Consider the following 27,621-nt stretch of genomic DNA (forward strand, 5'->3'; position numbering starts at 1 on the left):
TATAAGGTGGGGAATGATGCTTGTCAGTAAATAACTGAAGCCTTCTTGTTTTGAAGAGTGTGTTTGAGTTTAAGCTTTCCCAGCCATTTATACATCGCATATCTGATATTCAGCCATTCAAGTTCCAGAAACTCCTCCAAGAGGAGGCATCATTTACTGCCACTAGATGGCACCAATTATTTTCATATTTTTAAGCCAACAAAAGAAAACAAAACCTTTTTCTATGTAATGGCTATATTTTAAATGAATGAATGTTACTTAGCACCATTATTAATAAAAGTATTATTTTATTAATAATTTTCTTATAGGAGAAATCAGAGCTAGCATTAAAGAGAGTATGTTCATTCATTCACGTACTTGTTTATTCAATGTATATCTGTCCCAAATAATCGTTTTAAAAAATGTATTGGCAATGTTTTTGGAAACATAAAAAAGAAAAATGTAATTGAATATATTAAATATATATAGTAATTGAATCTATAAATATCAGGATGAAAAATAGCTGATGAAAGTATATTGTGATATTACATAGATCTTTAAAAGTTTTCAGGAAATAGTTTTAACAAACTCCAGTAGAATTCTTTGTTTTAGAAGTAATTTACCATGTGTCTCTCAAAAATAAGCAATATTTATAAATATATTGAAAAAACATGGTATTTATTATTGCAATTAAATGTAAAGAATGATTACAAAATGCAAAATAGTATAGGAATTTCTTAAGTAAACCTGTATCACTTAATCATATCTCTATAAAAATTTAATATGTACAGCTTTATAAAACAATAAAAATTCAGATCTGAAAAGACACATTTTATCACCATTTCCCTGTTTCTAACTAGTAAGTGCAATTAAAACATATGTAAAATGTTTCTAAAGAAAAAAGAGCATAATATATTCTCATTTTTCCAAAAAGTGGTTGGTGAACATTCAAAGTATGTTTATTCAGAAATAAAATGTAACATTCTCCCATTAAAAATGTAAAAATGGCTCTGGAATAAATATAACCTATGCTTTTAAATCAGTAGCCTTCAAAATAAAATAAAGCACAGTGACAAAATGAGAGTGAACATAAAATGCACTGAAAAAAGTAAAGTATAAGTATACTGTATAAACATATTATAATTACTTAAAAGGAAAAATGAAGTTACATGTTTGTTATGCTAAAATATTTATTTTTAAATTTTAAACATCTTTGCTACTTCAGAATGAAAAATGAGTGCCTTAAACTAGCTGCTGTTTTGACTATCCCTGTATTTCCTTCATTCTAAAACAGTCAAAATATAATACTTACTTTAAGATCTGCCAGAGTTTTCTGCCTCATGGTAACGAGAGTTCTTTGTCTCTGTTCTTCGTCAATCAATCTCTCTTCACAGGCCTTTTTCTTACTTATGAGATGATCATAAACGGCTTGTGCATGTTCCTTTTTAAATCTTATAGCTAAATATTGCTCCCTATTAAGAAAGACTTCCAATTACCACTAATCAATTTACATTTTATTTCATAAAATACACTTAGGATACCTTTTAAAAGACCCAATATTGAAAAATCTTAGAACTGAAGGGCTTTGGGAAAATTCCTAGTCCCTTCCATAACCTCCACAGAGCTACATCTAAGTGACCCAGGGGCAAAAAATTTCTGGAGAAATTTGGTGGATTCTCTTGGGCGTTGACCCACAATGCCTCTCTTTTGTTGGCAATCCAGAAGAACCCCTCCTCCATGCAACACATAACTCCAAGGATAAATTTTTTGTAAATCCTCACCCAAGGATATGTGTTTTTTTTAATTGATTTTTAGACAGAGAGGACGGGAGGGGGAGAGAGAGAGAGAAAGAAAATAGCGATCTGTTGCCTTCCGTGAGCCTCAACTAGGGACTGAACCCGCAACCTAGGTATGTGCCCTCATCAGGGATCGAACCCTCAACCTTTTGGTGTATGGGAAGACGCACCAACCAGCTGAACAACCCGGCCAGGGCACCAAGGATACATTCTGATTAGATTAAGCCAACTAGCCACGTGGCCAATTATGCAGGAATGAGTACATATATATATATATTAAGATAGCCCAGTAAGATGAAGGCAAGGACCTAATTCCATGTAGAAGAGGCTCACAATCACTAAATATAAACAAGGGGTCATGTTTTCGAATTTGCTGACAAGTATAATGGGGAGAGAAAAAAATGAGTACCTAGTGTTCAGCTGCTAAGTCAACCAACCCTGCAGCTTACCTTACCCATGGCCTCCTGTTACACAAGATGATACATTCCTCTATTGTTTATAATTTTTTTTTCTTTTTTTTTACATATCTTTATTGATTTCAGAGAGGGGAAAGGAGAGGGAGAGAGAGAGACAAACAATGATGACAGTCATTGATCGAGCCCGCAACCCGGGCATGTGCCCTGACTGGGAATCGAACCCCAATCGCCTGGATCCTAGGTCGATGCTCAACCGCTGAGCCACGCCCAGCTGGGGTCCTCTATTGTTTAAGCTGATGTGTTACTGTGAGTGTGTGTGTGTGCGTGTGTGTGTGTATATGCATGCATGTATCTGTCTGTATGTATTTCGTCATATGCAACTAAGTACATCTTGACAAAGAGGGAAAATTATTTTCATGGTGAAATCAGTAGTGATGTATAAAGCAACCCTAGCGGAATAAGCCTCAAAAGGTACTCAAAACAATACTGCAAAAATAACTATGCTTTAGAAATAATTTCCAGAGTCAATCAACAACCCAGAATCCAGAGTAAGAAGATGCAAAAGCTCAGCACAGTTTGTTACCCACATTCGCTTTAATCTCTACAGGTATAGAAAATTGAATAGTTTGCATAGTTAGCTATAAAGACAGCAGGACTAAAAATTTTGAGGGGCTAAAATGTTCAAATGCTTTGAATGTATTATCTCATTTAATACAACCACAACCCTCTGAAGGAATAATTATAGCAATTTACAGGTGAGGAATGTAAACTTCAGCATAATTGGCTTGTGTAAGCTAATTAGTAAATGACAGAACCAGAATGCAAATCCAGTTCTGTCTGACTCTGTTTGATTCAGCAGCTCAACACTGAAATACTCATTTTTCTCTCTCTCTCCACTATGTTATCACTAAATTTGAAACAATGACTCTTTATTCACATTTTTAGATATGAGCTTCTCCTAAATGGAACAAGGTCCTTTCCTTTCACCTATCTTGCCCTTGTTTTTTCCACTTTATCACTCATACAAACAACATCCAAAATTCTTATGTGATGTCCTGTGTAAGAATTCCATAAGACTGAAATGTGGAGCACAGGGACCAATGAAATTCACAGAGAGGAGCAGGTATGACCAAAACCAAGAAGCTCTCATAGTTGCTCTTAGCAAATATCACTATATCTTGACCACATATGTTTTATTCTCTACACTGTTCTGATATTTGATATTGATTATATTCATATCAATATAAAAATATAGCATTTTATTAACTATATATTATATATACTATATATGTTTATATGTGTACGTGTGTATGAAAACTGTTTCCTTTCTCACAGTGATAAAAAGAACAACTTTGAAGTCCTATATGTCTGAGTTTGGATCCTTTTACTTTCCAGTTAAAAAACAATTGTAAAAATTTAATGAGAGCCAAGAGTAGCCTTGATAGCTATTATTTTTATTATTTTTAATCAACATATTTCATTTGTTTTGCATATGCAAGGTCTGTCTCTCTAAAACTATCTTCAGACACTTGCAGGTACACTTTCCCACTTGATATTTCTTTGTTCTTCTTGGTGCCTGGCACTAGATGTACTGTGGATTCTTAATAAATAATGATTAACCCGACATGGTCACCTATTGAAAGTACCAACAGATTATCCTAATACAGTCATGTGCCACTTAACAATGGGGATATTCTCTGAGAAATTCGTTGTTAGGCGATGTTGTCACTGTGCAAACATCACAGAGCGCAGTTACACAAAGCTACCTGGTCTAGCCCACTACACACCTTGGCTATGCGGTGTAGCCTATAGCTCCCAGGCTACAACCTACACACCATGTTACTGTACAAAACAACGTGAGATTAAATCAAGCACAAGATAAAATGATGCAATCAAAAGACAAAGTAAGCACGAGATATATGAGGCTGCTGCCAGTGAAGACAGCTTACTGTTTTACAGCAAACTTTGTTTTGTAAGTAGAAAGAGTATGCTGTAAAATACTAATTAAAAGTATACTACAATACATACATAAGCCAGTAACAGTCATTTATTTTCATTATCAAGTATTATGTGCTGTACATAATCGTATGTGCTATCCTTTTACACGACCAGCAGCACAGTCAGTTTGTTTGCACCAGCCTCGCCACCGAAGAGTAATGTGTCGTGCTACACATTCGTGACGTCTAGATGTCACTAGACAATAGCAATTTTTCAGTTCCATTATAACCTTAGGGACCTCTGTTGTATATGGGGTCAGTCACCGAATAAAACATTGTTTTGCAGTACATGACTGCACATGTTCTGTGCATGATTATCTGCAATAGCCTTCCTTTCCAATCCTAGTTCAGGGAGTCAATATACACAGTTGAAAGAGCACACACTTTGGAACGGGATGGACTTAATCTGGAGCTAGCTCTACCACTAATTAGCTGTGCAATCTTAAGACAATCATTTAATTTCCTTGAGCTTCTGTTTGCTCAGCATTCATATGGGAATGTTATTACAAAATTTAAGAATTTTTTTTGAGAACTGGATAAGATACATAGATTTCCTGCACAGTGCCTGGCATATAAGAAAGCAATCAGTGGTAGCTTTAACTATTACTTGACGTTATCTCTATTAATTAATAGATTTGTAAGCAATACCCCAGTGTCGCCTATTCTTTTTATCTTTTTCCTGTAGAACGGCAGAGTTTTGTCAAGTTCCATTCACTGGAACATGGTGACCACTTTTGTCACAAAGGCATTACAAATGTAGGCACAAGATGGAAGAAAATTGTTAGGACTGAAATGGTAAGAATCCTGAAGAGAGAAAAAAATCTTCAGCTCCTGAATTAGATCCTTATTAGTTTAAATGTGAATTATATAATTTAGGCTTAGAAATTTGAGCCCCAAAATATTCTTACAACTAATAAACAATATAGATAAATATTTTTCGAAGTATACAACATGTTTCCTTACTTTCTTACATGATATACTGAATATGATTTAGTCTTTTTCAGATAAAGCTATACGATCATTTGGGGAAAAAGTTTTTACCCTATGGTAATAGCGAAATGAATCCTTGTTGAGTGCACTGACTTGCAGCCATTTACGGTATATGGTATTAGGCTGTGCATAAGTGTTTCTCTGACACCTTATATCCCTCGAGTGCCATGAATTTGCTAAGGCTGCATTAGCCTTCTATATTTAAGTCGAAGTATAATTCCTAAATGTGACAAATGCATATTCCTTCAATAGCCCTCCAATCCCTGTTCTCAATGTATTACAAAATAAAAAATGAGAACCACGAGGAGTAAATGAAGACTGTTTAAGTTCTAGGTGAGGGTCTATGGATACCCTAACGTTCTTGGAGCACGATCATTCCCCAAGGGACAGGCTTTACTAACCCTCGTCAGGTACAGCCCCAACTAATGAGGGAACTTCTTTTATAGAATATCAATTTCTAAATTCTTACCTCAAAGCTTATTTTAAAAGTTTGAGTGAAAAACCACATGTTATTAACCATGTCATGTAAGTGAGAAATACTAAAATTCGTAGGAAGGTTTACTAAGTTCAAAAGAAATAAAAATTCATATAGTTGGAAAAAGAGAAGCATTCCCAATTATTCGAGTGAAAATAAACCTAGTGGAGCAGTGAAAAATAAAAGCAATTTATGATCTTATTTTTAAACCAAAATTATCAAACAGCACATGTGTATTCCACATCAAACTATGATAGAAAAGATGGATCATTTAAAATATGAGTTATCTCTTTTATAAATAATACATTAAACATTTAATATTTGATACAATGTAAGTACATACCTCAAAGTGTCCAGTATCTGATCAAAAATTTTCTTTGCCTCTTCTTTTTCTTCTAGGTCCTTATTCAATTTACTTACTTGTTTTTTAAAAACAGCTGTTTTAGATTTAGTTGATTCTATTTCACTAAAAATTGTTGAGCTCTTTCCCTGGAAAACAAATTCAGAAATGTTTTATTTTAAAGCCTTGGGGTTTAGGGGCACAACTACGTTTGGTCATATGAACAATTAAGAGCAAATAGTAGCTTCTTATCAATTTAAGCACTAAGTGCCCTGGCTGGGGTGGCATCGTCCCGTGCACCGGGGGGTTGCCTGTTTGGTTCTTGGACAGGGCACATGCCTGTGCTGTGGGCTCGATTTCCCCCATGGGGGGCGTGCAGGGCGCAGCCTATTAATGGTGCCCTCTCACACTGACGTTTCTCTCTCCCTCTCCCTTCTTCTCTAAAAGTCAGTACAAAAATCTTATATATATACACACAATAACTTATGTTTATGTCTTTCTCCATTGCTACATCTGATGAGATTTTGCAAAAGATGGGACCATGCGCTGGGACTATCTATTCTCTCTTCCCCCATCTTTCCCCCTCTCTCCCCCTCACCCTCTCCCCCCTGCACTAGTCTGTCCCCATTCTCACACACACATGCGCACCTTCAAGTCATGTGCTTTCAAGATGCAAACATGTGGCCACTGGTTTTCAAATATGTACACTGAAGGTGGGAAAGGATATATATTGTTCTGATCTTTCAAAAAAAAAATCGGTATTTAATTCCAGTGCAATTTCTCACGCAGGCCTCTGCAGTTCCAGACCGGAGATTTGATTTTGCATGATCCCTTCATGCTTGTTGGTACATATATATATTGACTGAATAACTTACTGACTGGTGACTTACTGAATGCTGTTCCCTGTGTCTGGCATTGCTTCTAATTGGTGCTACTCTTCCAACTGATGCCAAGATCTCAATTTCTCCCTATGCTTTTATTTTCTCCATTTCTCCCATAGGCTTCCTAATTCTCTACTCATAGATTTCAAGAACAGCTAATCTTTTATGTTTATTTTCCTATAAAACTCTGCTGTTTGTCCAAGATTTTGAACACTGGCCACTGTCTTTGAATTTACATATCCTCCCTGTTCTCTTTTTCTGGAAGTTCTAGAATTTTTCTACTGATAAATGAAGGGCTTTTTGTTTGTTTGTTTTTCTTTGTTAATATCAGAATGCAGTTGAAAGACAGCTGAATGAGATTCTTCAATGGGCCCACTAGGATATTTTATTACTACTGCGACAAAAATCAATCCCCCAAAAAAGAGTATGGAGAGGCACAAGTGTGGAGTAAAGTAAGGAGGTAAGGGTCAAAGAATGAGCAACTCTGAATACAGCATGCTACCAATCACTAAACTTGACTTTCAGATGAGATTCCATAATTCATGCCTTAATCCAGAGTGATGATTCCCATAGAAAACTGAGAAAACTTCAGAAGCAATGGTGTCAACAACTTAGACCATACTAGCCAATTCAGCACTGCTGAAGGTGGTGCCAGAGGATCCTGCACTAAAGGAGAGAAAGAGGCTGTGCTTCCCGCAAGCAGCAGTGAAAAACAAAAATTGCATATTTTGGCACCAGTAATAGGTACTATCAGTGAGGCTCTGTACCCCTGCCATGGCATCAAAAATACCAGAGACATCCCCATAGTGATTTGAGTCTGGAGAGATGAAAATGTTAGATGCCGTATGTCAGGAGTACAAATCTGCATATCTCAGTGAGCAAAAGCTTGAGGACTCCAAGTGCAATTTGTAAATCTTTTGATGAATATGGAAGTATCACCAGAGCAAATGGGAATAGAGGCATAAAACAGTACATTTATAATATGACCATTTTTTGGATTTTTTTTTTCTCTAGCCTGGGTGACAAAGGTTTCAGCAATTTGGAGGCTTTCCACCCAAAGGCGCTTTCATGTCCAGACTTGGAAAGGTCTGAAAATCTGAATTGCAGTTAATTATTGTTTTGCTATATGTCACTTTTCATTACTTCCTTATCTCAAAAACTTTCAAACCACACATTTAAAAAATATTAAGTAATAAAAATTATAGTTAGATTCTAAATTATTAAGGTGAATTTATATTTTTAATTTTTATTAGGATTTAATAAATGTTACCTAAATGTAATAAGTTCAATGTCTACACCTAAGATTTAAATTGGGGTTAAAAATAGTAAAAATTTAGTAATAATTTCTATCTTGGTCCACGATTGAAATGCTTATGCACAGGAAAAGATAAAATTATTTGTGTTAGAACTTAAGTTCTTATACAGAAAATGGCATCTATAGCACTGACTGTGTGCCAATCAGTATGATGAGTAGTTAATAAATGCTGTTAGTGATGTTTGATATCACAACAGTTTGCAAGTCCCTTTAGAGTGGGGTCCAATAGCATGGCCTACAGGCACCTCTTCCTCTGGGCATTGCCTGTCTCACTAGCATGATCTCTTTTCACTCTTCTAACAGGTGCCCGGCTCACTGGCCATACTGACCCACTTGCCATTCCACAAACACATTGCCTTTTCCCCTGATCGCTTCACTTCGTAAACACAGTGTCTGTTTCTCAAATGCCCTTACCTCATTTCTTCAAGCTAAAAATTATATAATAAATAATAATAATAATAGAAACCATTTGTTAAATATTTCCAGTGCCAATTATTCTTTTAGGTGTTTTATGTATATTATCTATATTCTCTTCAGTATCATGGCAAGGCAGGTACCCAAACTCTACTTATACCATTAATATTCTCATTTTTAGACACCACCTCTTCTGAAAAACCTTCCAATTCCCTCAGTTCACCCTGGTTTCCTCCCCCTCGATCTTTTGCACGTGACGTGGCTATCCTCGCCCCGCTCACAATTAATTTTTCCTATATTTCTCTCTTAGCCTGTAAAATATGGGCTTGTTTTTGCCTTTAGTGTAAGAGTTTAGATGAAAATTTATTTGAAATGTATAGAATGAAATGTATTTATGAAATGTATAGAGTTTAATAAATTTATTGTATAATTATTAATGCTGCTGCTGCTTCGTCTGCTCCCCAACAAAAAGACGTGGAGTGAACTCCAGAGGAGTTAACCAAGTTCTCCTTTTACTTCCCTAACTCCAGCAACTTCCAACAACATTTAATATATTTAAAGTGCGCAATAGTAATTGGAAAGAAAAAATTAATTTGAAGGACAAATAAAATTAACCCTTGTCTAATCCTCCAACTTCTAGTACCTTCTGTAATATTGAGAACACACACACACACACACACACACACACAAATAGTATTCAGCCACATTTTTCTTGGAATTTGTTTATATTTGTTAGATATGCCACCTTTGGCAATTTTTAGTTAATATTTTTGAAATTAATATTTAGATATGGACATAAGAACCGTGGTAGCTTTCTGTTGCTGTGATAAACACATATGTTTTAATCTTTCGTGATGTGTTACAAGTAATTTGTTATCAGTAACGGTAGTGTGTTAAGTAGTAACAGCTGGTATGAATGTTTTGTTCCTGATTTTAATGGAAATACTTTTCATGTTTCATTATTAAATATGATTTTGATGGAAAATACTGTTAGAGACATTGAAACACATATTATCAAGGTAAGGATGTTTTCATTCTATCTCTAGACAGGTAAGTATCTTTTTAAAAATCACTAGTGGCTATAGAGTTGTATCAAATATTTTAGGTTAATTGTCTTTCATTTCTGCAAATGTAGTGAATCATATTAATACAATTGTTTATATTGAGTCATCTTCACATTCTTCAAAGGAATCTTACTTTGCATAGTATATTATTTTCAGTACATTGTAATATTCGATTTGATGATATATTTAAGAATTTGTCATCTATATTCATAAGTGAGGTCACCTTTAAATTTTTAATGCTAATATTTTCATTTATGATTTCAAGGCTACATTATTATAGAATGAATTTAAAAGCTTTCCACTCTTTCTTATGCCATGTACCTAGCTGTTGTAGGAAAGCCTGTAAAATCTGGGCTTGTTTTTGCCTTTAGTGTAAGAATTTAGACAAAAATTTATTTAAATTTATGAAATTTATAGAATTGCGCAAATTTATTGTATAATTACTCATCTACTGTTGCTGCTTTTTCTCTTCACCCAGTTTTCCTCATTTATATTTTATAAATATATACTTCACATAGATTTTAAAACAAATTGCTAGCCCATTGGGGGGGTGGCTCAGCAGCTGAGCATCAACCTAGGATCCAGATCACGGTTTGATTCCCCATCAGGGCACATGCCCGGGTTGCGGGCTCGATCCCCAGTCAGGGGCGTGCACGAGGCAGCCGATCAATAATGACTCTCTCATCATTGACGTTTCTCTCTCCTCTCTCAACCTTCCTCTGTCTGAAATCAATAAAGATATATTTTTTTTTAAATTGCTATGCAAAATAGCATTCTTTCCTTCACTTCTATATAAAACTATGTCTCTTTTATTTTTTCCTATATTTCTCTCTTAATTACTGTTAATATCTATTTGTTTCTCTTTTGGCATTAATACATATGCCAAATACTTTTAGTTTTTCTTACCAAAATAATGCATTGGTAATAGCAAAGTATGATCTTGGCCCAATTTTGCTGTATAATTTATTATCAATCATTTACAAGTAAATGGTAATTTGTATTTCTAAATAGTCTTTAAAACAGAAGCAAATTAATAATGAAAATGTAATTTAAAAATATTTCCAGTAGTTTACATTTTATTGTTCTTTTAGCTATATTTTTTGTCATTGAGTTCTGATTGTACTTCATTGTGGTCAATAAAAGCAACCTGTAAGATTTGACCAGTATAACGCAACGGTTAAGAGCATAGATTCCAGTGCCAGGGCCAGACATAGTCAGTCTCAACTGTATACTAAGGAGCTATGTGAAACTGAATTCTTAAAAAACAAGGCATCAGATGCTTCAGTTGTAGAATGGATATAATAATAGCACATTCTTCATACAGTTTTCATGAAGACAAAATGAGTTAATATGTTAGAACACTTAGAACAATGCCTGGCATATAGAAAACGTGCAACATATTAATAATTTTTTATTATTATTATAAGCATTATTATTTTCCTCAGTAATATTTTTATGTTTCTTTTGTGGCCCAGTAGAGGGCAAACTCTTTTTAATGATATAATCACATCTCTAACTCATAGCCCACATGCTGTCCACTCACAAATCCTGTGGCGACCTTTAAAATATATCCAGGGGAGAACAAGTTAAAGGCAATGGACTATCTCTACTTCCCCATATCCAATGATTCTCTAAAGATAGAATATCAGATGTAAGGATTTTCAGGGAGTAAATATTTATAATTTTGAAAAAGCCCTGAAGCGTTTTGCTATATATAGCAACTTGTTCATACTGCCTACATACCGGTTTGAGGGTAAAATTTAGATGTCAGACATCAACAAATGTTTCAGTCTAGAGATTGGTTTCATTTATAGAAACATGGTACTATTTAGTACACTACACATGTCTGTCTCTACTTTGCAGGAAAGGTAACAGGAGATAAACTCAATCAATGGGGAAGACGCTGTGAGGGGAAATGAACACACAGAGACTGTGTGAGGGGGCTGGCACATGCGTGAATGCATGCACATGCACACATAAGTACATGCAAAATCAATTTAATGAAACCAATTAGAAATGAGAGGCATCCATCTAAAACTATATTTTCTTGAATAGTTTTAACTGACATAAAGGGTAAATTAAAAAATTTTCATATTAAATTTCTTACCTCAGTTTCTATTAGTGCTTCTTGGGTTTTCTTCCCCTTTCTTTGCAACTTTTTCTGTGTCTTTTTCACATTGGTTTTAATTTTGTCTCTCTTTTCAATTATATCACTTAGTGTCTAGGAGAGATTCCAAAATTAAGATGTGTAGCATTTACAATCCAATTATCCTGGTTTAGATCAAATAGTCCCCAAGTGACCATTCCAATAATAACAATATATATTTTTATATAAAGGGAAAGGAACACCATACATGAATTACAAAAACATACTACGATATCCACAATCCCAATATTCAGTTTGAATTACCTGAGAAAAAACAAATCCTATCAATTTTAGCTAACACACACTAATAAACTCAAATAGAAATTATACATTTTCATCACAATATTCAAAATCTTTTAACCAAAATTAAACCTCCAAATACAAATTGTCAGTAATCATTACAGAAAGTGTATAAAAACTTATTCTTTCCAAGAGTTTAAGCTAAATAAAAGTTCTGATAATTTATAAACTATTAAAATATAATAAAAACAAATATAATTACTAAACCACAAGAAGATATAAAACAATGGCTACTCTAAAATAAGGGAAAATAAAAGTCACTAATCTTTCCTGGAATTCATTCTCACACTGAGATGATTGTACTGAGGCTTTTGATGCAATTAATAAATTTCCATCATTAATGTAAAGAAGAGTCATTATTAAAATCATTTATTTCACTAGGTGTTAGTTACATGAGCTCTAGGATAAGCATTTAGAAGCCTTAAGTAGGATAATATACCCAGAATTTATTGTTTCCATGCTTTATGCACTTGAACAAGCTGCTTCAGACATTTAGGCCCAAGTTTCCTCAAGTCTATGATATAGATAAACTTTCTGTTGCCTATTCCATAGAGAGGCTTTGAAGGTCAAAATAAACTTTCCTATTAGGGACACTTGGCGAATCACAAAGATTTTAAAATAAAGAAAATCTGAAAAGACTAAGAATACAAAGTTACACCATAGTTTGCAATGATAAAAAAAAAAGTCCTGCTGTCAAAATGGCCCAAATGAATAATATGTATCTACTCCCTGCAGCTAAAGACAAGTATGCATAACTCTTACCACACCCTCTACTTCTCCAAAAGACTAATGACATGATGTATACATATTTTTCTACCAATTTTTTCTTTGGGAAGGGCTAGTAATATCAGTTACTGCCATGAACTTGTTGTTTTGAAAATATTTCATCGACATTTGCTTTCCTTTTCATCCTAGCTGTTTTCTGCATACATCAAAAATTTACTCTGAAAATGTCAAGATGCATTATATTTTATATTTGAGTAAACACAGCTTTACCATTTTATTAATGAGCAGTGAAGACTATGAATTAAACGTAGCACGCTGGGCGATCATACCAAATAAATCACCGCTCACGTACTGGAGAGCTGATTTTCCTAAGCGCCCTCCAAGACACACGGCAGAGGGTTCCGGGCAGCGGCACTGACAGGCCTGCTGCGATTCCACCGCAGGCCAGCTGTGCACTCAGGAAGCAGTTACTTATTCTGTCCACTGTTTTACGCCTTCCTACGTGAAATCATGATTTCCCAAATAATAATAATATAAAAATCATGTACCTGGTTTATCAAGCTACATATCCCTGAAAATTCGTTGCTGGGTTAGTGGGAAATGCTTACGTCGAAATGCTCCCTGTGGGACATTTTGACTCTCTGGGCATCCTCCTCAACTTGTAGCAGAGGCTCCTCCAACTCGGCCAGGATCAGCGAGTACACCGCCTTCCTCTGCAGAAGCTCCTCCTTCTCAAGCACCTCTTCTTCTTGGAGGGTAAGCAGTCTTTTCTGCCGGCAAAGATTCAAAGCAGTTCAGTCAGTCACTAATTACCCGAACTGTCTCCAATCTTGCACCAGTCAGGAATATTTGCTGTTATTTGCCACCATAAAAAGCAACAGGTGTGGATACAGCAAATTTAAAGAGTGTACAGTTTATTATTTTAAAAGTGACAAGAAAAAATATTAATGAAAGATAAAAATCAAACATTCTTAAGTACGTGTTGGAAGGTAAAAAGGTCAGAGAAACACACCACCAACAAATACTGAAACATATGTTAATTCCTGGCATCTTAGTCCAAATATAACCAAGCAACAAGAAGCTAATAACAATATAGTAAGCAAGAAGGGCTGAGAGATTACTGAATTATTAACTATATAAATTAGGAGAGTTGGCATTTTCACACATATAGAAGTAGAGAAACACTGCTTTGTATGCTTGGAAATGTCAAATTTCCTAACAGAGCCGGGCCAGGCGTGGCTCAGCAGTTGAGCATCGACCTAGGATCCAGGAGATCAGGGTTCGATTCCCAGTCAGGGCACATGCCTGGGGTGCGGGCTAGGCAGCCGATCAATGACTCTCTCATCATTGATGTTTATATCTTTCTCTCTCCCCCCACCTTTCCTCTCTCTGAAATCATTAAAGATATGTTTTAAAAAAAATAAAAATTTCCTAACAGAAGAAATTGCAAATTTTGTGTTTGTTTCAAAGAGGGCCAGAGGTGCAGATAATCCCAAATAACCTTTAAAAAATAACACTGTTTTGGATTCTTTTGTCTCTTGATTTTATTTTTCTAATAAAAATAATTTCAAATATTTATGTATTTTTGAAGGAGAGGCATTCTAGGAAGATGACAGGGTTTCAAAGCATATGTAGGTGGTATAGAGTTAAAAAAATTAAAATGGATTTTACTAGCTCTAATGCTTCAGTCTCATTTTTTTCTTTACACGGAACAATCATAGCATATTTTTCTTTTAGTGTTAAATAAAGAAATTCAATTGAAAGGCATTAAAAGTAAAGAAAACATATCATCACAAAGCAAACTAAAGAGGCACTTAGGATTAGGATCCCACTGCCCCTTTGCTAGACTGGCAGAAATTCCCATTCAGCCACAGAATGAGATATGTATACCGGAGGTCAGCGTCTTTACGCACCATCAGACACGGCCAGTCCTACATGGAGGGCAACTGTCACCAGCTAAGGAGAGAAAACTGCTGGCTTGCAAACCAAGCAGTAAGAAGATGCCTCATTATAGACAAATTTAAAATGCTAAGTAAAATGCAAATTAAAGGAAAGCTAAAATATTAGATGCAAGTCGGGATTACCTGAAGCATCATCCCATTGGCTACTTCACCTCGAGTGAGTCTTTTCAAGAATTCTTCTCGACCCTATAAATCATCAAATTTTTTAAAGAGGAGTTTTTATTTATATAATGTCATTTTTAAAGACAATTGCTAACACAAGATACATTTTACTTATGTTATAATAAAAAGCAAAACATTTGTTACAAATTGAGTATTATAAACAAACAAACAAACGCGCCTGCTGTTATTTGATGCAAAGCTAGCATGCGATACAAGGCCACGAAACAGAACACAGAATTTCAGTTCAACTCACTTTATACTTTATACTCTGGAACTGAAGTATCAGAGTAATAAAAATGGGAAAAACTAGACAGTCTTCAGTTCCGCTTTTTAAAAACTCTCAATCTGTTTTTAATATTAATTTCCATAAAGAAAACATTCAACTTTGAACATAAGATAGGCACGATTCACGCGTGAAGTTCGCAAAATGGGCAGATTCTCCATTTGGTTAGAATGATTCCTTTTTTCTTTCTTCATTCTCTTTTTTTTTATATCATTTCTTATAAGTTAATAGGCAAAATATTTTTGGAAAAATCTTTCTGTTACTTGGATAAAGAGTTATAAACTCTTCTAAGTTGTATTATACATTATCACACAACCAGATTGAGAAATAATTCAAAAAGTTCCTGTTTTATTTTTTTAACAATTTTAAAAATGTATTTTTGTTGTTAATATTACAGATGTCTCCCGTTTTCCCCCACTGCCCCCTCCACCCAGCACCTGCTTCACCCCAGCCTTCAAAAGCACTATTTAGTCTGTGTCCATGGGTTATGTAGATATGCATATAAATTCTTCGGTTAATCTCTTCCCACCCCACCCCTACGCCCTTCCCTCTGAGATCTGTCAGTCTGTTCCATGAATCCATGTATCTGGACCTATTTTGTCCCTCAGTTTATTTTGTTCATTAAATACCACATATAAGTGAGATCATATGTTACTTGTCTTTCTCTGCCTTACTTATTTCACTTAGCATAATACTCTCCAGGTCCATCTATGCTATAGCAAAGGGTAAGAGATCCTTCTTTTTTACAGCTGCGTAGTATTCCATGGTGTAAATGTCCCACAGCTTTTTTATCCACTCATCTACTGATGGGCACTTGGGCGGTTTCCAGATCTTAGCTATTGTAAATTGTGCTGCTATGAACATAGGGGTGCATATATTCTTTATTAGTGTTTCAGGATTCTTAGGGTATATTCCTAGAAGCGGGATCACTGGGTCAAATGAAGTTCCATTTTCAGCTTTTTGAGGAAACTCCATACTGTTTTCCATAGTGGCTGCACCAGTCTGCATTCCCACCAGCAGTGTACTAGGGCTCCCCTTTCCCCACACCCTCGCCAGCACTTGTAGTTCGTTGACTTATTGATGGAGCCATTCTGACAGGTGTGAAGTGATACCTCACTGTGGTTTTAATTTGCGTCTCTCTGATGGTTAGTGACGTTGAGCATCTTTTCATATGTCTATTGGCCATCCGTATGTCCTCTTTGGAGAAGTGTCTATTCAGGTCCTTTGTCCATTTTTAATTGGATTGTTTGTCTGTCTTTTGTTAAATCGTGTAAGTGCTTTATATATTTTGGAAATTAACCCACCAGATGTGTCGCTGATGATTATGTTCTCCCATACAGTGGGTTTCCTTTTCATTTTGGTTTCTTTTGCTGTGCAGAAACTTTTTTTGTTTGATGTAGTCCCATTTTATTTATTTTTTCCTTTGTTTCTCTTGCCCCAGGAGATGTATTAGCGAATATTCTGCTATGAGAGATGTCTGAGATTTACTGTCTATGTTTTCTTCTAGGATTTTTATGATTTTGAGACTTATATTTAAGTCTTTTATCCATTTTGAGTTTATTTTTGCGTTTTGTGTAAGTTGGTGGTCTAGTTAAAAGTTCCTTCTGCTTTAGCATTACACCCTGGAACCCCTCATTTGAGAGATGATTTGGCTTGTATATAGGCTGTCCTCCACATCTGAAAGAGATGTAAAGCTTTGCAGAGGTAAAGTGGAGGTTCAGAAATGTCTAATATCCCTCCTTCATTACGGACCCATTCATCGTACCCCAGGGTCTACAGAGACAATATAAAGAAACAACAACTCGATAAGTCTCTCCTACAACTCTTCCTTTTCTTGGTATAGCAACTCATCAAAATCATGCTTTCCTAAAATGAAATAAAAATTCCAAAGAAAGAAAAAAAAGTGCCAAGGAAAGCAATAACTTTAATATATTACCTCACCTAAGGATGTACCTACCTCTAAAGCCAATTTATACAATGATACATTTTGATAATTTAAATGAAATTAGTTGCCTCTTCTAACATGATAGCAGACAGAGTGGTTTATCAATTTGTTCAATATTTAATTAAGAGGGAACCAAATTAAAACGTCTCTATAAACTGGAGAGAAATACATCGTATTCCAAAAAGAGAGTGCTACATTTGTCCTTTGTCAGAAACTAATTGAAAAAGTGTGTGTGTGTGTGTGTGTGTGTGTGTGTGTGTGTGTATGTGTGTGTGTACTGAAGAGGTGAGTTGGGATGTAAGGCATGAAACCGAAAAGGTGATTATCAGATTATGTAGGATCTTTAAGGCACAGCAAGAAAAATAGTGAAGGATGTTAGGTAGGGTATGTGTATCAGAAAGGTCACTTTGGCCGCAATAAGGATTGATTAGTTTTTGTTTCCTTAAAATTTATTCATTTATCCTTCAAAAAATTGTTTTTAATTATAATCCAGTAAGAGGGTAATTCATTGTTTAAATGAATTTAAGTTCCTGAACTTAGAACTATTAACAGTACACAATGTAAGGCTAATAAAAACTGTAGGCAGCATATGAGAAATTACAATAAAACAGGCTAGGCGTTTGAAGCTGTAAAACAATTGGATTTCTCTGAAAAGAAGGGAAAGAGTCCCTAAAATTTTGAAATCTGTATATTTGTACAAAACCAACTCAACCTGTTACCAACGGGCAAATCTGCAGTCCCCACAGAAAAAACATCCAGAGCTTCACTCTTAACCCCTCTGGGAACCCTTCTGAGCTCTGTTTCCTACCATACCCCCCAAACTCTGTGACTCAGAGACCAAGGTCAGATGACTGATCACCAGAAGGGAAGGTATCTATTACTGGCTGGGCTGCCAATGTCACACTTGTACCAAACACAGGGCCATAGGGAGTGTTTCCGGTCACATGTTCAAGGCCTTCCTTTGGAACTATCCCCTTACTAGAGGTATGACTAGTTCCCTAGGCACTGGTAAAATGCCCTGAAGCTGGCCAGTTCCTAGAAGAACTAGTGAGTTACTGTGACCTTCAAAACACCCTAGAACATGCTAAAGACTGATATAAGGTGAGCTCTGATGGTCATAGGTCTTGGGCCATGAAGTACAACATCTGAGTGGGGGGACTCGTTTGTCTTACAATCTTGTTGTCAAAGGCGGTGTACTCTGCAAAGCTGACTGGGAGGTGGGGTTTGGTGTGCAGGATCCTCCTTAAAGAGTGCACCTGGAATAAACTCCTGTTGGACTAGACGGGGGATGGGACAGGAAGGAAGGAAGGAAGACGATGGGAGAAGAAAGCAGAATTGGGCAGAAACACAGGCTGAGCTGCAACAGCCCCATACTCTATCCTCAGCTTCCAGTACTCTGTCCCATATATAATATTTGTTGAATGAATAATTTATTGAACAAATGCATTAACCAATTACACACTGCTTTTAATCCCTAGTTTGAGGAATGAAACTGTAAAAGTTTCAGGTTCTTTCAAAGTCAAAAATATGTTCTTAAAAAATCTCTTTATATAATGAGAAACTCAGGATCAGCTAAAATATCATTATCAAACAAATTCCCATTTATAAACAGCATCTTGAAGGTGGGTAGTAAAACAAGGCCTACAAGATGTAGGAAAATGGGTGACGTCGTCAGAAAGGCAGGGAGGTAAGTAGCCGAGTAAGAGCTGAAAGAAGACTACCTTTTTCAGGAACATGGCCTACAGCCCAATTTGTGCCAGGCTTTTCAGCTCTTCAAACTGCCAACGCATTATAAAGGGAATGAAAGCCCAGAAACATCACTATTTCATAATTGCTACAGCAAAAGAATTGTCAATAGATGCTCAGTCCATCAAGTGGCATTTTTTAGAAACAAAGACACAGTTGCATATTCTTTAAATATCACTCAACTGAGTACTTATTAACTACAATAGGAAAATGGATTAATCTCTTGGCCATAACTTTAACCAAATGATCAAGCTTATTATCACTAGCAATGAGACAAACTTATACTATGTACTTTGTGACATATTTCATTGATACCATATGATAACCATGTAATATTCCTGCCAAAATGTTTAACCTGAATCTAACCATGAGCAAACAAAAAGGTAAATCCATATTGAGAGAAATTCTGCAAAGTAACTGGCCTAGATTCTTTTTAAAAATGTCAATATAATGAAAATACAATTTTTTTTTTAAATGTAGGGGATTCTTTAAGATTAAAGGAGACTCAAAAGTTATAACAAAACTGCAATACATGATGATCAATTACATATAGCAACCAATTAAGTTACAGAAATTTGTATGTGGACTATAAATTTGTGTCTATTATTTAATCATTGCCTCTTAGCTCTGCACCACTCTTTTAACTCTAATTTGAGACACTGGAGCTGGATCTTGTAAAGAGTTTTCGTTTGCAGCTGGAATAAAGTTAGGTTTATCAATAGAGGGCAGTGGAAGGGCTTACACGGATATAGTAAGGGGTTTCACATCCTGTTCCATCCGGGTGTTTTCTCCTTTCTCTTGCAGAACTGCTGCCAGCTGGTGTGGGGGGAACCAAGGAAGCTTGCACTCCAGCCAGGCTCTCTACTCAGAATCTCCATTCAAACTCCGTTCAACCTCTATCCAATTTCTCTGGCATCTGGCAGGTGGCTGCTTATGGACACAGTCGCACCCTCTCCAAGAAGGCTTTGCTCTTCTTTGGAGGAGGGCAGCCTCCTCCACGGCTGTTCCTCCTCTGGGTACATTCCCTCATCCCTAAAGGCTGTGGCTGCTCCCTACATTTGCTATTCCTGTATCGTTTAGAGCAGGGGTCGCCAAGCTCTCTCTTTAAATGGCTAGGTTAGTAAATAATTTCTACTTCGGGGCATAAAGTCTCTGTCACAACTACTCAGTTCTGGTTTAGGAGAAAAACTAAAAAATATCAAAAGATCACTCTGAAGAGCTTGAGAGAAGCTGAGGGAAAGGGGGCGCAGCATCTCAAACGCTGGGAAGAACACACACTAAAAATTGTCCCCTTTGACCGGCTGCCTGGTTTTAGCAGCCAGAAACCAGAAGGTGGCAGCAGAGAGCCACTCTACTGGCAGAGGCTCCTAGTACAAAGGACGCTGAAGCACGCAAGTCGGAGAGATGTCCAGAAACTCGCCGTTCAAAGGAAAGGGGAGTATACAGTAGAATAGCTTAAGATCAGAAACGAGGTAGTAGCATCAGTTTGTGTTCCAGGGACTGAAGAGGCACTAAGAAAAAAGTTAGATAACATTATTATCTAAGCTCTGAGACCAGGAAGAGGGAGAAAGAGATTTTAAAATTCAGAGTTAAAAATCATAAAACAAAATTTGGAATTTGTGCAAAAAGCTGAGGGCTGGACTGAATTAATGGGGCAGGGCAGCTCTGGCTGTGCACTGTTAGGGCACTTTTCTGGTGGCCAGGACCCTAAGAGAAAGTCCAAGTGGCAGCCCAACCTGGTCTTAAGAATAAACACAAGGGTACTATTTTATCTTTCTTTTTTTAATGAGGTTTTACGTGTATTTTGTAAAAACATTTTAAAGTTACTAAATGTAAATTAAAATAACCTGAATCCCCAAACCCAGAGATAAGCGTTGTGCCTTTTTAGTGTATTCCTTTTTAGTTCTAGGGGTTAACATTTTTATCTTTGGTGAAGTCAGCCTATTAAGATCTTTCTCAGCCACCAGAAAAAGCATAAGTCCCATTAACTATTTTAAATTAAAAATTGAATCAATAATTTATTCTTGTGCTTATATTTAACTACTATTCTATTACTGAGAAATTTGTGTATTTGAATTTTCCCACTATATGTTAACTGAATTCATGCTTTCCATAAACACTGAGTGCCTACATTCTAAACAAATATCACATTGTCTTTTTTCTAGCATTAAAAATAACCCTTAAACATCTAAACAAATTTAAAAGACTAGAAAATCATACAATGTCTGCTGTCAGACCACAACAGAATTAAACTAGAAATCAATAACATAAAGATAACTGGAAAAATCCCCAAATATGTGAAGACTAAACAACATATTTCTAAAGAACACATGTTCAAGGAATAAATCTCAAAATTTATGTATTTATTTATTTCCACTTAGTTCTAGTACTGTTATTTTAACCTGGAACCAGAGTGGCCTGCTGTTCTACTTTTCCACCAAAATTCCAGTATGTTCAAGCAAAACACATTCCAAATTCCTGCAGCTTGCAGAGAAGCCTTCTATTGAAATGTTGAGAAGTATTTAATATCTGATAAAAGCTTTCAAGATTTTTTTTATTACAATATCACATTGTTCAAACAACTGGATGATTTTCTGTTCATTCCATCAACAACATAATTGAATACTTATTACACTATCGATTTATCTCCCATCATTATTGGCTAATTTTATCCTGGGACTAGGCTAATTTTGTCTTTCCTGAATAGGTCACTTATTGGAATTGAAGGTATTTAAAAACTGGGATAAATCATCTTTAACATCTGGAAAATGCCAGAAAGTTCTAGATATCTTGATTGTTCAGAGTTGCTTCTAGTCTATGACTGCCTAAAAGTTACTGGGCATTTTACAGATGCATTAATTTGAGAGAACATAATTCAGAAATTCTTCCTGTAACGCTTCAACAGGTTATTTTTCAGAGCTAGCTTACAGGGGGTATTGCTATAATTGACATCTAAAAGACATGAATTTTAGGACTAATTTCAGGCCAGGATCAACAAATACACAAAGCTGTCTGCAAGAAAAAAAAAAAAAATGATGCCCAGGCTCGGAAAATTATACAGGTTTTCATAATTAGTCAATGAAAAACACTAGGGTCATTACAAAGGCAGAAACCACAAACTTGAATTACTACAAACCTGAATTATCTAAGGACTACCTAGAAATTTATTTTTAATTCATTACTACTATGACAGATATACATGTGTACATCATAGAAATTTAATGTCCTATATATTTAGGTCAGAGATTAGCATAAGTGTTTGGCAATGGGAAATATTTCCGACATGGAGTAATTTCTTTCTGTTGCTTATTTCTAGTTGTCTCTCAGCTACCATAGGGTAGAAGGAGGACTTGAACAATTTCTTCCATTTTTCTTGAATAAAGCCAGGGGGCACTTTGCTTTGGGTTGGCAAAACAAGTATGGTAGAATCACACCAAATTTGCCCTTAGACTACAAAGTGTATTTTATGGCAACAGAAAAATTTAGAAAAAAAAAAATCAGTCTAATGCAACAGCTTTCTTAGTGTCTCAGATTAGTGAAGCAATATGTCTAAAGAATTAAAGGCAGGCTGAAACAGCTATAATATCAAGGGTTTCCTATCAATTGAAAAAAATTAAAACACACTGTTTAGTGGCTAAATAAGTGGATGATGTCTTCATTGATATCCTCAATGAACATATTAATTGATGGCCATAAAGAAACACATTTTAATAAAAAATCCAAGACAATTGTAAATAATACCTACAGTATTATTATACATGCTAAAGCATAAACACATAAGCTTTAAAATTTGTAATTTTAAAATCGAGGTTAATTTTTACTATATATAATTTTAATCATACTACTTTAGAACATATTAAGACATGACAAACCCACTGAAAAACTCATGAGAAGGGACAAAGGCATGATACACCAAGTCAGCTCAACAGCTGGACTCCACGTGGGAACGAAACTCCAGTCTCTCAGTACAGAAACATTTGCATGTCCTAAATTTAGAGAGCACAGTAAAAAGTCTTTACTGAAGATAATGTTTTTACAGGGCACGGACACTGAATACAGATTCTCTATTTTACAGATAACTGCATGATCATAAGTCTTTAGTAAGAAAATAGTCAAAGACGAAAGAAGTGTGGGTGTGATGTGTGATGGACAGAAGTAGCCTGCTGAAGTAGCCCCTGGGTGGGTAAAGTGGAGCTGACTGTGCCAGTCTCTATGCCAAATGGCAGGGAGTGGCTATTCATCAATCTCCAAATGGGGATGGATTTGAGGCCTATGAGCAGTTGTTTCTGCACATTGGTCTACTGGCTGCTTGGTGTTCTGGAATCTAATAACCTGGAGGCCTGATGGAGGGACTCCCCTTTTCTGACATTGGTAAGGGTGCAAGGGCACTTCCCAGCATTCCTCCCTCCTATCATAGCAGGAATATTTTATATTAGGTATGTAGGATGCAGCTGACCAAGCACTACTATTCTGGTGATCCAAGTATTTTAAAGTCGGTAATAGCAAAAAAGTAGACACAGTGTTGACTAGCTACATTAAACCCAATGTTCTTCTATTCAGTTTGGGCCTCTGTAGAGAAGTTATTTTTCTTCTGATTTATCAGAAGCAGTAATTTTTTTAAAAAGACTATTATAGCTTAAATTATAATCTAATTATCAACATTAAATCAATAAAATCCAGGTTTATCCCTGTTTTTCACAACTAAGAGGAACACAGACATACAAACCTTGAATTTTCTTCTCACTTCTGCTATCTGTTCTTCCAATTCCTCTGTTTTATATTTGGTTAGGTGGAAAATAGCACCAATATGATAAGCTTCCTTGTATAGATTTTTAAGATACTCATCATTTTTTGCCTTCACTGTCATCAAAGATTGGATTTCAGACTCAAGCTCTGATTTTTTCCTTACACTGGAAAAAAAAAATTAAAAATACTGATATTATTCTAAGAGTATATATTGAGGCAAACACATTTAATAATAGTAAAAAGGTTGTTTCTTTTTTGTTTCTGAAAATACAAAACAACCAGATAATTAACTAAAACTTGAATACAGAAAATATTTCCCCAAATTCCATTTATTTTTCTGCTTCTGTTGGATACCTCTAATTACCAAGCTGTGCTTTATTTCAGAAGGATGATCATATCAGTAAGAAAATCCTGGGATCCCTGATGTTCAGCTTTCAGAGCATTCACTCACTTCTATATCAATTCATCCTTTATAACCCTATACAACAATACTAAGACTAATCAAATATAAGAAAAACCCAGACCATGTAAAAGAGAAAGAAAACTCAACAAAAGAAAACCAATAACGAAAATAAAACTCTCAGGAAGAAACCCAATAGCTAAGGGGTGAAGAGTTAATAGAGGAAAAATATAAGACATTAATATCAGTATAAGATTCTCAAAGACACAGAGAAATACTAGTTTTTAAGAAAAATTAACAATTTATATTTCCTGTCCGGATTGGGTACCATCTCTGTTCCAAATATATACCACTGACACGTAGAATATAAAAAGTAAACATATATAACACAGAATAAAAATGAAACTTGAAAGCAAAGCAGGAGTGGAGGGGAAGAGGCATGAAACTGGTTGAAGTTGTTCCACCTGAGGGGTGACCACGGCAAGGTTCACTGCATTGTAGGAGAGCTTTGCCTGAACTGCACTTGTTCGGGGAAGAATAGATTCAATTCACAGAAGCTATAGGTTTACAAAAGACAGGAGCTGGGGCACTGGGAAGAAAATACCCCAAATCAAGAACTCAACCAACGAGTAAAGAATAAATCAAAAGGGAAATTTTAAAAAATTACCTTGAAACAAATGAAAATGGAAACACAACATAACCAAACATGTAATACAGCAAAAGCACTTCTAAGAGGAAAGTTAATAATGATAAATGCCTACATTAAAAAAAAAAATCTCAAATAAACCACCTCACTTTACATCTTGAAGAACTTGCAAATAAAAACCAAACAAGAACAACCTAAGCCTAAAGTTAGGAAAAGACAAGAAATAACATCCAGAGAAAAAACAAGTAAAAAACCCAAAACAATAGAAAACATAAACAACAGAAAGAGGTGTTATTTTTTTTTTAAAGTAACACTGACACATCTTCAGCTAGAGTAACTAAAAAAAAAAAAAAAGAGAGCAGACTCAAATAAATAAAATCAGAAATAAAAGGGGCCACATTACCTTGATACCATAGAAATAAAAAGAAATAAAGAGGCTACTATGAATGCACCTCAATATAATAAAGGCCATATATGACAAGCCCACAGTTAACATCATACTCAATGGTGAAAAACTGAAGGCTTTTCATTTAAGATCAGGAACAAGACAAGGGTGTCCGTTCTTACCACTTCTACTCAACAAAGTACCGGAAATCTTAGCCAGCGTATTTAGTTAAGAAAAAGAAGTAAAATGTAACCAAATCAGGAGGAAATAATTAAAATTTCCTGTTTGCAGATAACATGATGTTTCATACAGAAAAACCTAAAACCTCTACCCCAAAACTGTTAGACCTAATAAGTGAATTTTGTAAAGTTGTAGGATACAAAAATCAATACACAAAAATCTGTTGCATTTCTATACATTTACTATCTGAAGAAGAAATAAAACAATCCCATTTACAGTATCAAAAATAAAAAACACTTAGGAATAAATTTAACTAAGGTGGAAAAAGATCTGTATACTGATACCTATAAGACATTAAATAAGAAAATTCAGGAAGACAGACAAATAAAAAGATATCCTACATTTATGGATTGGAATAACTAATAATTTTTAAATATGCATATTACCTAATTTGATCTATAGCTTTTAAGTGCAATCTATATTAAAATTCCAATGGCATTTTTTACAGATATAAAAAAAATCTTTACATTTGTATGGAACCATAAAAGAACGCATAGCCAAAACAATCTTGAGAAGAAGAAAAAAACTGGAGGTATCACACTTCCTTATTTCAAACTATATGACACAGCTATAGTAATCAAAACAGTATGGTATTGACATAAAAACAAACAATTAAACAAATGAAATAGAATCAAGAGCCCAGAAATAAGCCCAAGTATACATGGTCAACTAATCTTTGACAAGGGTAGCAACAACATACAATGGGGAAAGGATCTTCTCTTCAGCAAATATTGTTGGGAAAATGGATAGCCACATGCAAAAGAATAAAAGCAGGATCCTATCTTATACCACGCACAAAAATTAACTTGATATGAAATAAAGACTTATATGCAAGAACTAAAACTGTAAAACTCATAAAATAGGAAAAAAATCTCCTTGACGCTGGTCTTGACAATTATTTTTTGCATATGCCACCGAAAGCACAAAAACAAATGTAAAAATCAACAAGTTGAACTATATCAAATTAAAAAGCAAAAAAACAATCAATAAATTGAACAGGAAACCTACAACATGCAAAAAAAAACCCTGCAAAACACTTACATAATAAGGGTTCATATCCAAAATATAGAAGTCAATAGGTAAAAAACCAAATAACCCAAGTAAAGAAATGGTCAAAGGACCTAAACAGACCCTTTTCCAAAGACATAAAAGTTGCCAAAAGGTACATGAAAAGGTGCTCAACATCACTAATTAGCAAGAAAATGCAAATCAAAAACACAATGAGATACCACCTCTCACCAGTTAGGATGGCTTTTATCAAAAAGACAAGAGATAGGTAGCAAATGCTGGCAAGGATGTGAAGAAAGGGGAACACTTATACACTGCTGGTGGGAATGTAAATTAGTACAGCCATCATGAAACACAGTATAGAGATTCCTCAAAAAACTAAAACTAAAACTGCCATGTAATCCAGCAATCCCACTTATGGGTATATATTTGAGGAATAAAATCAGTCTCTTGAAGAGATATCTGCATTCCCACATTCATTGCAGCATTATTTATATTAGCCAAGATATGGAAACGACCTAAGTGTATGCCAGTAGTTGAATGGATAGAGAAAATATTTCTATATCTGTATCTATATCTACACCTATATCTTTATATATATATTATTCAGTCATTAGAAAGAAGGAAATCCTGCCATTTCCAACAAGATGGATGAACCTAGAGGACATGTGCCAAGTGAAATAAGCCAGGCAGAGAAAGACAAATGCTGTATCATCTCACTTATGTGTAGACTCTAAAACAAAAAAGAATCATAGGAACAGAAAGCAGAATGCTGCTTCCCAAGGGCTGAGGTGTAGTGAAAATGGGGGAGACAGTGTTTGTCAAAACTACAAGCTTCTAGTTATAAGATGAATGAGCTCTGAGGATCTAATAATGTACAGAATGGTGACTTATAGTTAATAATACAATGTTACTTACATGAAATTTGTTTAAGCATAATCACCACAAACAGAAAAAAATATAACTGTGCAACAAGGTATGGTAATTATTTCACAAAGTATACATATCTCGAAACATCACATTTTATACTTTGAATATATACAATTTTGTCAATTATACCTCAATAAACCTGAAAAAATTTTTAAAGAAAAAAATAAACAGGGGGCTGTATGTAACAAAATTATAGCTGAACAATTTCTAGCACTGAAAACCAACATGGGTCATGAAATTGAAAAGTCCTAATTAGTGCTAAACTGGATACATGATACACAGAGAAACACACACCTCTAGACATGGAATTGTGAAATTTCAGATCTCTGA

At 35.2% G+C, this 27,621-nt stretch overlaps 1 protein-coding gene across 1 annotated transcript in view; it reads right to left on the minus strand.

The window, feature by feature from the left end:
* Window positions 1-27,621, minus strand: part of CCDC178 (coiled-coil domain containing 178) — a 240,004-nt gene that overhangs the window by 164,186 nt on the left and 48,197 nt on the right. The window contains exons 12-17 of the mRNA XM_016195988.2: window positions 23,663-23,846; window positions 14,924-14,986; window positions 13,448-13,609; window positions 11,775-11,888; window positions 5,997-6,142; window positions 1,292-1,451 (exon numbers count right to left, since the gene is read on the minus strand). Coding sequence (XP_016051474.2) covers window positions 1,292-1,451; window positions 5,997-6,142; window positions 11,775-11,888; window positions 13,448-13,609; window positions 14,924-14,986; window positions 23,663-23,846 — 829 coding nt within the window. The remainder of the gene's footprint in view (window positions 1-1,291; window positions 1,452-5,996; window positions 6,143-11,774; window positions 11,889-13,447; window positions 13,610-14,923; window positions 14,987-23,662; window positions 23,847-27,621) is intronic.

The sequence above is a fragment of the Miniopterus natalensis genome, chromosome 7 (assembly GCF_054644295.1).
Source record: "Miniopterus natalensis isolate mMinNat1 chromosome 7, mMinNat1.hap1, whole genome shotgun sequence".
Classification (NCBI taxonomy): Eukaryota; Metazoa; Chordata; class Mammalia; order Chiroptera; family Miniopteridae; genus Miniopterus; species Miniopterus natalensis.